This window comes from Chrysochloris asiatica, unplaced genomic scaffold, assembly GCF_000296735.1.
Source record: "Chrysochloris asiatica unplaced genomic scaffold, ChrAsi1.0 scaffold00044, whole genome shotgun sequence".
In the NCBI taxonomy this organism is placed as follows: Eukaryota; Metazoa; Chordata; class Mammalia; order Afrosoricida; family Chrysochloridae; genus Chrysochloris; species Chrysochloris asiatica.
In genome coordinates this window covers 9001608-9014191 of record NW_006408562.1, presented here as the reverse complement: position 1 = coordinate 9014191, position 12584 = coordinate 9001608, and the positions used below count along the sequence as shown (strand labels likewise).

Below are 12584 nucleotides of genomic sequence, written 5' to 3'. Positions count from 1 at the left end.
ACTCATACTTCTCAATGTTGTCCATAGCTTGTCATGATCCACACAATCGAAAGCCTTTGCATAGTCAATAAAGCACAGGTAAACATCCTTCTGATAATCTCTGCTTTCAGCCAAGATCCATTGGACATCAGCAATGATATCTCTCATTCCACGAAAGAATGAGGCTCTGGAAATGATTGAATACAAATTGAAATGCTTCCACAAAATGATTCCATACACGAAGTACTCACCTAGCTATGCAAAGAAATCTGGAAGATAGTTACCTGGCCAACTGATTGGAAGAGATTCATATTTGTGCCCATTCCCAAGAGAGGTCACCCAATGGAATGCAGAAATTATCAGACAAAAGCATTAATATCACATGCAAGTAAAATTTTTCTAAAGATAATTCAAAAATGGCTACAGCAGTACATTGAAGGGGAACTGCCAGAGGTCAAATTGGTTTCAGAAGAGAACGTGGAACAAGGGACTTCATTGCTGATGTCAGATAGATTTTGGCTGAAAGCAGAGAATACCAGAAAGGTGTTTACCTGTGCTTAATTGACTATGCAAAGGCTTTTGACTGTGTGAATCATGACAAGATATGGACAACACTGTGTAAATGGGTATTCCAGAACACTTAATTGTGCTCATGAGGAACCTATACATAGACCAAAAGGCAGTCGCTTGAACAAAACAAAGGAACACTAAATGGCTTAAAATCAGGAAAGGTGTGTGCCAGGGCTGTATTCTTTCACCACACTTATTCGTGTTGTATGCTAAGCAAATAAGCTGGATTATATGAAGAACGCAGCATCAGGATTGGAGGAAGAATCATTAACAACTAGTGATATGCAGAGGATATAACCTTGCTTGCTGGAAGTCAAGAGGACTTAAAATGATTACTAATGAATGCTCTGGACTGCAAGGTCAATTTGAACCAAAAAATCGGTGCTTCAAGCTCACCAGCTGCTCCTCAGAAACCCTATACAGGGTCCCTATAAGTCAGAACCAGCTCAATGGCACTTAACAATAGAGTCCTGGTATGACAGTGTAAGATAAAGCACTGGACAGCAAGGTTGGTATGAACCATAATGTCGGCAGTTCAAACTCACCAGCTGCTCCTTGGAAACCCAGTACATGATTGCTGTGAGTCAGAACTGACTCAACAGCACTTAGCAACAACAACAATTAAGATCAAAGACCACAACCTTCAGTATAGGTTGTACCTCAATGTAAATAAAACAAAAATCCCCACCAATGGGCTAGTAAATAACAACAACATCAAGATAAATGGAGAAAAAACTGAAGTTGTCAAAGACTTCATTTTGCTTGGACCCCCTATCAATACTCATGGAAGCAGCCACCAATTAATCAAAAATTTCTTTGCACAAAACCTGTTAAAATCCATTGCACAAGACCTCTTTAAAGTGTTTAAGAACAAAGATGTCACTTTGAGGGCTAAGGTGCACCTGACCCAAGCCAGGTATTTTCAACCACCTCACCTCATATTCCTGTGAAAGTTGGACAGTGAATAAGGAAGACCATCAAAGAATTGATGTATTTGTGTTATGGTTTTGGAAAAGAATATTAAAAGTGCCATGGAGTTCCAGACGAAGAAACAAATCTATGTTGGAAGAAATACAGCCAGAATGCCCCATAGAAAGCCAGGATGGTGAGACTTAGTCTCTCATATTTCAGACATATTATCAGGAGGAACCAGTCCCTGGAGAAGGACATCATGCTTAGTAAAGAGGAGGATCAGCCAACAACAGGAGGAAAACCCCCACAGTGGTAGCAACAAGAGCTCAAGTGTCACAATGATTGTGAGGATGACAAAGGACCAGGCAGCATTAGGTTCTGTTGTGCATAAGGTCACTATGAGTCAGAACCAACTCGATGACACCTAACAATAACAATAACAACCCTCCCGACACACACTGGTTGGTTAAAGCAAGGGTAACGTTGCTTGGTGAAGCCAATTATACCATCCATCCTTCCAAACCACAATATCAAGTGTTTGGAGAGGGGCATATGACCCAGCCTCAACCAACTTAGAACAGACAGCTGTGCATACATGGTGAGGCTGAGACTCTCTCCTGCTGCAGACTGGTGAACTGTGAGTGAAAACCTGGAGCAGAGAACAGCCCTCTGAAGATGAGCAAGTGGGAGAAAGAAGTGCCAAGAACAGTTGCACTATTGATACCATCAGGTTGCCTCATTAAAATTGGGCCGATTTAGAAACACACTCTCTCAGAGACTTGATCAACCCAGTTTTCAGTTGGACCACTATTGCTTATAACCAAAGACTTAAATAATAAACTAAAAAACAAGGAAAAAACAAATAGTGATGACTTGTAAAAAGACACTATTTTGTTCCCATCCCCCTAACTTATGTAATTATCAAGAATGAAGATCCTTCAAATCATCTGCCTCTCAATCTCCAAACACTGCCATTGCTGGCATCCACGCAGCTGACCACATAGCTGATCCTATACACAATTGGTCTTATACAAAATTATGTGGCTGGTATTATATACAACTGTGACAATTGGTCATATACACAGTTATGTGGCCAACCCTAGACACAGTTATACAAACTGGAAAGTGCTCTTTTATATAGTCATTTGGTTGGATGTCTTTTAAAATATGGATTAACCTCAAAAGGCCTATTAATAATGTCCTCCAATCATAGCTACCATCCCCGTCGATTTAGCCAATCATTTCCTTGAATACTTCACACGTTCTCCTCTTTCCCATTAACTATCTTCATACAGTTCATCTCCTGTGCTCAACAGTCGGGTTTGTTTTGGGGTTTTTTCTTTTCCTTAGAAAATCAAGAATATCCAAGGATAAACTCATCAGCCCCAGCAGGTCTGTTGCTCTCTGTTGTTGTAGAGGGCCTATGTAGCATTTCTGCCTACTCCGCCAGCTTGTAGAAGTCCTATCAATGATCTTGAATACATCTTTATTGATATATGACTTCAGAAGTTAGTAAAAAGTATTAATTTCTTTGTCTTTGGCATTAGTACTTGGTGGGAAAATTTGAATGATAATCATAATTGAACCTCCTTGTAGGTGTATGAATATTATCTTATCACTGACAGCATTGTGTTTCAGGAGAGATCCTGAAATATTGTTTTTGGCTATGGGAGTGCTGTTATTTCAATATCCACTTCAATTTGTCATTCCCAGTGTCTTAATTATCCAGTGCTACCATAACAGAAATACCACAAGTGGATAGCTTTAATACATAGAAATTTATTCTCCTGATTTGGGAGGCTAGAAATCTAAATTCAGAGCACAGGCACCAAGGTAAGTCTTCTCTCTTTGTTTGCTATAGGAAAGGTCCTTGTCATCAATCTTGCCCTTTGTCTAGGAGTTTCTCAACAAGGAACCCTGGGTCTAAAGAACATGCTCCACTTCGAGCTCTCTCTTTTTTTTTTTGGTGGTAATGATGTCCATCCTCCTCTGTTTGCTTCCCTGTCCTCTTGTAGTGCATCACACCCTGATCCCTTTACAACTAATTGATCACATCAGATCACGAAAGGGAATGGTTATGTGATTAAGTGACTGCCAAATTACATCATTACATAACGCTAAATCACTGAAAATCGTAGGACACTCTACTTGACACATATTTTGGGGTGGGGCTTCCAGCCTTCTGACTCCCTCCAAATTTGTGTGCTTGCCACATACAAAACACTTTCACCCCCTCATATCCCCAAAGTCTTAAATCTCCTCCAAGTCCAGATTCCATTCTGAGATAAAATTCCTTTTCATCTGTGAATGTGAAAAACAAGTTATATGTTTCCAAAGTACAATGGGAGAACACACAAGGTAGGTATTTCCATTACAAGTAGGAGATATTGGGGGGAGGGGGGAGGGGAAGGATACAGAGTATCAATCTAGTAAAAATCCCAGCAGAATAATTTACAATACCTCTCAAAGACTGAAATAATCCCCTGCTCTCTGAGACCAGCTAGGCAGCAGGCCTGTCCCTCTAAACGCTGAGTGTGGGCCATGATCTCTGTATTCTAAGTGGAGGCCCCTCACTCCTGGCTTTATTCTGCCTTCTCAGTCCATGGGGACAGCAACACTGCTTCCTTGACCTTGGTCATCCCAATTCTCTTAGTCTAACTGAGTGGCAACCACACACCCTTGGCCCTGGCAGGCCCTATTTTTATACCTCTTGGGTGTGAAAGCCCTGCCACCTTATTTTGGGGAAGTAGATCTGGCCCCATCTGTCTGACAACCTCACACTCCAGAACCAAGTTGGTGAAAATCTGAGTCCTTGAAACATAAGAGGTTGTGTCCCTATACTTGGACATCCAGCAGAGGCTCTGCAATTTGAGACTCCATAGATCATGGTTCTATCCAATCTTCAGGCATTTCTGCCTCCCAGACTCCTTATCTCTTCAGCTTCTGTTTTCTGCTTCCTTGGCACCATGCCAAACCTTTCCCCTTTTTTGGACAGTGTTATGAAGCTCTTTACCTCTACTGATAAAAGTCTGGAGGCACCCCAACCTTCCATTAAGCCTCATCCTGAAGGTTTTCAACTCTCATGTTCCATGGATCAGCGAGCCTAACTTGGCCAACAAGCATCTGGAAACATCGCACGCAGTTCCACCAGGAGTGTGGCATAGCCTGGGAACTGAGCTAGCTCTAGAAATGCTCCAGTCAAAACTGACAGTGTGCTTCCACTGAGGACACCATGAGGCTCTCCTTCACTTACGTTCAATCTCATACCAGTGAACTCCTCATTTCTGACATGACAACAGGCCCCTGTGCTCTTTCCCACCGATGCAGACAGCATTCTTACCTCCTAGGCAGGCTCCAAGGGCTAGTGAATACATGAGAGGTTGCACAGGAAGATTGACCTCAGGGTCGTGGCTCAGGTTCAGAAGCACAGGAATCTGTAGAGAGAAAGAAAATTGATATTACTTTTCACCGAAGCTTTAGGAATCACACTGTGATTCCAAAACTCACAGAAATGTTTCTGTAGTCCACTGTAACAAAGGCATTTGGAAAGGTACCAACTTGGGTCCATCTATACTCAGCTCTGGCCCACCTGTGTATCCTCTGACTCCAGCACATAATTAACTGCCCCCAATTCCTCACATGAAGGTGTCACTGGGAATTCTCAGTGGAGCGATGTCAGGAAGAACTAAGCACAGTGCCAGGAACAGGCAACATAAGAGTATCTGTGGCAACTCTGTGATGCACAAATCTTGTGCATTGCAAGGTGTCATGGGAACGTAAACAATCCCCAAGACTCCTTGGGTTAATGCACTGGACTGTAAGGTGGGTTTGAACTGCAAGATTGGAGGTTCAAGCCCACCAGCCACTCCTTGGAAACACTACACAGAGTCGCAACCAATTCGACAGCACTTAACAACAACAACAACAACTTACTGGTCCAGTTGTCAGGATTTTTGTTTTCTTTACATTGTAGCGCAATCCATATTGAAAGCTGTGATCTTTGATCTTCATCAATAAGTATTTTAAGTTCTCTACACGTTCAGCACAACATCAGTGGTTCAAACTCACCAACCTCTCCTCAGAAACCCTATACAAGGTCGCTATGGGTCAGAACTGACTCAACAGCACTGAACAGAAACAACACTTTCACCAAGCAATGTTGTTGTATCAACTGCATATCGCACGTTGTTAATGAGTCTTCCTCCAATCCTGATGCCATGCTCTCCTTCCCATAATCCAGTTTTTCGGATTACGTGTTCAGCACACAGATTATATAAGTGTGCTGAAATAATACAGTCCTGGCACACAGCTTTCCTGATTTAAAACCATTTCGTATCCCCTTGTTCAGTTTGAATGACTGTCTCTTAGTGTGTATGCAGGTTCCTCATAAGCACAATCAAATGTTCTGAACAACCATTATTCACGGTGTTATCCATAGCTTGTCATGGTCCACACAGTCAAAAGCCTATGCATAATCAATAAAGCTTAGCTGTGATGCTATAGGATAAATCACAAGGTCAGCTTGAACCAAAGGGTGAGTGGTTCAAACTCACCAGCTGCTCATCAGAAGCCCTATACAGGTTGGAACCAATTTGACAGCACTTAATAAGGAACAACAACAACAAACATCTTCCTGGTATTCTTTGCTTTCAGCCAAGATCTGGGATTTGTTGTTATGTGCTGTCAAGTTGGTGATGACTCATAGCGACCCCAGGTAGGGTTTCCGAGAAACAGCTGGTGTGTTTGAACTGCCAACCTTGTGGTTCAAACTGACTTTGCAGTCAAGTGCTTATCCTACAGTGCTAGACCGGTAGGTACTCCAGGATGGAGATATGTAAAAAATAGTAACATCATTTGATATAGAGAACTTAGGGGCCAGAAGTTGCCTCTGCTGAACCTGCTCCTCTCTCAAAAAGGAAGAACCGCTCAGCATTTCTCAAGCTGAAAGAACTGAAGAAAAATTTCAAGCCTCGACTTGCAATACTGAAGGATTCTATGGGCAAAATACTAAATGATGCAGAAAGCATCAAAAGAAGATGGAAGATTTATATTGCGCTACTATTCTAAAAGAAATGGTTGATGTTCAACAATTTCAGGAGGTAACATATGATCAAGAGCTAATGGCTCTGAAAGGAAAGCTCACTGAAGACACTGACAATTAACAAGGCTCTGGAAATTAATGGAATACAAATTGAAATGTTCAACAAAGTGATACAACCCTGTAGGCAGAATTCATCTATGCCAAGAACTCATCAATGCCAAGAAATTGGGAAGACAGCTACCTGTCTAACTGATTGAAATAGATCCATATATGTGTCCATTTCTAAGAGAGATGACCCAACAGAATGCTGAAATAATCAGACAATATTAATGCCACGTAAAGTAAAATTTTGCTAAAGATAATTTTTAAGTGGTTGCTGCTGTGGGTTAATGCACCAGATTACAAAGCCGTTTGAACTGCATGGTCAGCGGTTCAAGCTCACCAGCTGCTCCTTGGAAACCCCATACAGGGTCACTATGAGTCAGAACCAACTTGATGGCACTTAACAACAACAACACAATAGTATACTGACAAAGAATGGCCAGAGGTTCAAGCCAGATTCATACGAGAATGTGAAACCAGGGATACCATTACTGATATCAGATGGATCTTGGCTGAAAGCAGAAAATACCAGAAAGATGTTTACCTGTGCTTTATTGACTGAGCAAAAGTGTTCAACTGTGTGGATAATGACAAGTTAAGTACAACAATGTGGAGAATGAGTATTCTGGAACACTTAAGTAACTTGTGCATAGGCCGAAAGGCAGTCTTTTGAACAGAGTAACGGAAAACTGAATTGTTTAAAATAAGGAAATGTCTTCCAGGGTTGTGTTATTTCACCATACTGAGAAGCTGGATTATATAAAGAGGAAGGTGGCATCAGGATTGGAGGAAGACTCATTAACAACTTGCAATATGCAAATGACACATCATTGCTTGCTGAAAACGAAGAAGACTTAAAATACTTACTGATGATGATCAAAGACCATAGCCTTCTGTGTGGGTAGGACCTCAATGTAAGGAAAACAAAAATCCTCACCACTGAACCAATAAATAACATCAAGTTAAATGTAGAAACGATTGAAGATGTCAATGACTTCATTTTGCTTGTTTTAACTGTCAACACTCATGGAAGCAGCGCTCAAGAAATTCAGCTACATACTGCATCAGGTAAATCTGCTGCACAAGACCTCTTCAAAGTGTCCAAGAGCAAAGATAATAGTTTAAGGACTCGGGTTCTCCTGACCCACACCATGGAATTTCAATAACTTTTTACATTTGTGAAAGTTGAACAATGAATTAGGAAGACCATAGAAGAATCGATGCATCTGAGTTATGGTTTGGAGAAGAATATTAGCAATACCATGGACTGCCAGAAGAACAAGCAAATCTATGTTGGAAGAAGTACAACCAAATGCTCCTTAGATCCAAGATGGCCAGACTTCATCTCTCATACTTCAGACATGTTACCAGGAAGGACCTGTCCATGGAGAAGGACAACATGCTTGGTAAAGTGGTGGTGGTGGTGGTTCTGTGCCATGGAGTCAGTTCCAAATCATAGCGACCCTGTATAGGGTTTCCAAGGCTGTACATCTTTACGGGAGCAGAAAGCCTCATCTTTCTCCAGAAGAACAGCTGGTAGTTTCGAACTGCTGACCTTAAGGTTCGCAGCCTGATTCGTAACAACTACACTACCAGAGCTGGGTCATCAAAAAAGAGGAAGATTCCCAGAGAGATGTGTTGGCACAGTGGCACCAGCAATGGGCTCAGACGCAATGACAATTGTGAGGTTTGTGCAGGACTGGGCTGTGTTGTGCACATGTGTTGGCGCAGGACCATTTGGTTGTGCACGAGGTAGCTATGAGTCAAACCAACTCAATGGCACCTAACAACAATAACAATAGGAGCAGAGGGAGATAACACAAGCCTCAGCAGCTGTATGTCCTGTGCTCAGTCTTGAGTTGCTTTGAAGTTTGAGGAAGAGCCATTAATATTTATTAGGTCACAAGAAACACGTCTTGTCATTTGCACCAAATACTTACTTGGCAAGAACTAAGACATAACTATGTGGTGAAAGAGCTCCAGAGCAGCAATGCCTAGCAGAAGGACCAAGCGAACTCCACCTCTGTTTCTGTCTTTGTGTCTATTGTTCCGGAGTGGGTTTCACATGTGGTGATTTGGTTCTCTGGAGGAGCAGTGAAGTGCACCTTTTCACTGACACATTTGCCCACATGGAGCAGGGCAAGGACACCCTCCCCAGAGGTCTCTAGTTTGAAACAGAACAAGAGCAGGATCCTGGATCTCAAACAGTGGCCTGAGGTGTAGACAGAGAGGAAGACAAATGCACACAAAGGGAAGGGGAAGTACCATGAGACAAGAAAACCACCCCAGGTTTGAAGCTCCATATCGACAGGCACCACATTCAAAAAATGTGAACTCAACTGCAAAACAAGTGCTCTGAAAAGTGGGGGCGCCAAGAGTTGAGGGGAGGGCGGGGAGGGAGGATGTGAGCTCTAACAGGTGATACTATCAGAAGAGTCGACATTAAAATGACTATGAAATTTTTCTGCAGTGTGGTAGTAGAAATGTATTTGTTTTAAAATAAAAATATCCCTGTAGTTAGTGGTAAAAACAGAAATATTTTTCGTAAGTTCAGCTTGTTGATGCTGTTGTTGTTGTCATGTGCCGTGGAGTTGGTTCCGACTCATACTGACCCTGTACAGGGTTTCTGAAGCCGTAAATCTTTACGGGAGCAGAAAGCTTCATCTTTCTCCCATGGAATAGCTGGTAGTTTCAAACTGCTGACCTTGCGGTTCACAGCCCAATTTGTAACCACTACGCTACCAGAGCTAGGGGTCCTCAATTGGTTTCAATTCATAGCTGTCCTATGTACAGCAGAACAGTACACTGGCTGGTCTTGCACTATGCTGAACTCTGTTGTTATTTAAGACCATTCTTGCTGTCACTGTGTCCGTCCATCTTATTGTGGGTCTTCCTCATTTCCATTGACCCTCCACTTTACCAAACATGCTCTTTCTACAGAAACTCTGCCTATCTGACAACGTGGCCCAAGTATGAGAGACAACGTCTTGCCACATGGTCTTCTAAGAAGAAATCCAGCTTTCGTTCCTTCAAAACAGATTGTTCATTCTTCTGGTAGTCCATGATACTTTCAATATTCTTCATCAACACCATGATTCAAATACATCTTCTCATCTTCCCACTTTCACATTTATAAGAGACAATGACAAATACCAAAGCTTCAATCACATGCACCTTAGTCCTCAAACTGATATCTTTGCTCTTTAACACTTTAAAGAGGTCTTATGCAGCAGATAATACAATACAATACATTCAGTACAATATGTAATTTGATTTCTTGACTACTGCTTCTTTGAGAGTTGAATCTAAGTAAAATGAAATCTTTGACAATTTCAATTTTTTCTCTATTTATCATAATGCTATTTATTAGTCCAATTTTGAGATTTTTGCTCTCTTTACATTAAAGTGTGATCCATACTGAAGGCTGAAGTCAGTAAGTAATTCAAGTCCTCTTTGCTTCCAGAAAGAAAGGTTGTGTCATCCGAATATTTCAGGTTACTAATAGTCTTCCCCCAATCTTGACGCTACATCCTTCTTCATATAATACTACTACTATCTTTGCAATAAAGCAAATGTAAACATCTTTTTCATATTCTTTGCTTTCAGCCAAGATCCTTCTGACATTAACAATGGTCTCCTTCGTTCCACATCATCTATGAATCCAGCTTGAATTTCTGGCAGCTCCCTGTCTGTGTACTGCCGATACCATTTTTTTTTTTTTTTTTCAATTCTCTTCAGCAAAATTTTACTTGCATGTAATATTAATGATACTCCTAATGATTTCCACATTTTGTTGGGTCACCTTTCTTTGGAATGGGTATAAATATGGATCTCTTCCAACTGGTTGACTATGTGGCTGTCTTGCAAATTTCTTGTAAAGATGAGTGAGTGTTTCCAGGTCTGAATCAGTTTTTTTTTTTATTCTGTCAATTCCTGGAGCCTCATTTTTCATCAATGCAATTAGCAGATGGCACAACCTTGCTTTCTGCAAAGAAAAAAAGACTTGAAATGCTTACTGATGAAGATCAAAGACTACAATCTTTAATATAAATTGTACTTCAATGTAAAGAAAACAAATATCCTCACAACTGAACTAATAAATAAAACCATGATAAATGGAGAAAAAATTGAAGTTGTCAGACTTCATTTTACTTGGATCCACAATCAACATTCATGGAAGCAGAAGTCAAGAGATCAAATGATATATTGCATTAGATAAATCTGCTGAAAAAGACCTCTTTAAAGTATTAAAGAGCAAAGATATCAGTTGAGGAAAGTACACATGACTCAAGCCATGGAGTTTTCAGTTGCCTCACCTGCATGTGAAAGTTGGACAATGAATAAGGAAGACTGTTGAAGAATTAGTGTATCTGAATTATGGTGTTAGCAAAGAATATTGAAAGTATTATGAACTGCCAGAAGAACAAATAAATCTATGTTGGGAAAAGTACAGTCAGAGTATTCCCTAGAAGTGAGGATGGCGAGACTTCATCTCTCATACTTTGCACATTTTGTTCCTGGAAAAGGACATCATGATTTGTAAATTGGAGTCAGTGAAAAAGAAGACCCCCAACGAGACAGATTGGCATGGTGGCAGCAACAATAGAAGAATATACCATGCTTATGGAGGGAAGACTTAACATTGTGAAAATGTCAATATTACCCCAAAGCAATCGATAGATATAATGCAATTCCGATCCAGAGTCTAACATTATTTTTAAAGACATAGAAAAACTGATCCCTAATTTGATTTGGAAAGGAAAGAGACCTTGGATAAGCAAAGCACTCGTCAAAAAAACAAAGATGAAAGCCACTCACACCCTGATCTCCAAATTCATTACAGACACAGAGAAGTCAAAAGCCTAGTATTATTGCAACAAAAGATACATAGATCAATGGAACAGAATCCAAAACTCAGAAGTAAATCCATCCACATACAGTCAGGTGATCTTTGGCAAAGGGCCAAAACATATTCAATGGGGGAAGAGACAGTCTCTTCAACAAATGGTACTGCCAAAACTGTAAATCCATTTGCAGAAGGCCAAAACAAGATGAGTATCTCACACCATATACAAAAACAAACTCAGTGTGGATTAAAGGCCTAATTGTAATACCTAGAACTATAAAGATCACCAATGAAAAAATATGGACAAACTTAAGGACTCTAATTCATGGCATAAATAGACAATCAAACATTACTAAAAACACACAAACAGCAGAAGACAAAATAGGAGCTGGGACCTCCTAAAAATTAGACACTTACATGCTCAAAAATTTTACCAAAGAGTAAAAAGGGAGACAGCAGACTGGGAAAAAAAATTTTTTTGCAATGACATATCAGCCAAGAGACTAAAATTTATAGAATATTTATAAAATTTATAGGAAACTATAACACCTCTACAAGAAATAGACAAGCAACTCAATTTAGAAATGGGTACAATACATGAACAGGTACTTTAGGAGAAGAAAACATTCAAGCAAGCAACAAATATATGAAGAAATGTTCACAGCCACTAGCCATTGTTGTTGTTAAGTGCTGTCAAGTCAATTCCAACCCACAGTGACCCTATAGGGTTTCTCCAAGGAGCAGTTGGTGAGCTTGAACCACCAACTTTCCAGTTCAAACGACTTTGCAGTCTGATGCATTAGCCCACAGTGCCACACTAGGACTCCATTTGAAAGAAGCAAATCAATCCAACAATGAGATATCATCTCACCTGGAATTAATAGCAAAGTTTAAAAAAAAAAAAAAAAAGGACACTCCTGCATTGCTGGTGAGACTGCAAAATGGTCCAAACTCTCTGGAAAACAATATGGTGCTTCCTCAAAAGGTTGGGAATAGATTTCTATTTCTATCTTATGACCTAGAAATTCCTCTACTTGGTATTTACTCACAAGAAATATGAGCCATAACATGAGAAGATATATGAACACCAATTAATACCAGCACTATTTATAATAGCAAAAAGATGGAGACAGC

At 40.5% G+C, this 12584-nt stretch overlaps 1 protein-coding gene across 1 annotated transcript in view; it reads right to left on the bottom strand.

Annotated features, from left to right (window-relative positions):
* OCA2 (oculocutaneous albinism II) overlaps positions 1–12584 on the bottom strand; it is a 223528-nt gene that overhangs the window by 28537 nt on the left and 182407 nt on the right. The window contains exon 21 of the mRNA XM_006861920.1: positions 4802–4895. Within this exon, the coding sequence (XP_006861982.1) occupies positions 4802–4895 (94 nt within the window). The remainder of the gene's footprint in view (positions 1–4801; positions 4896–12584) is intronic.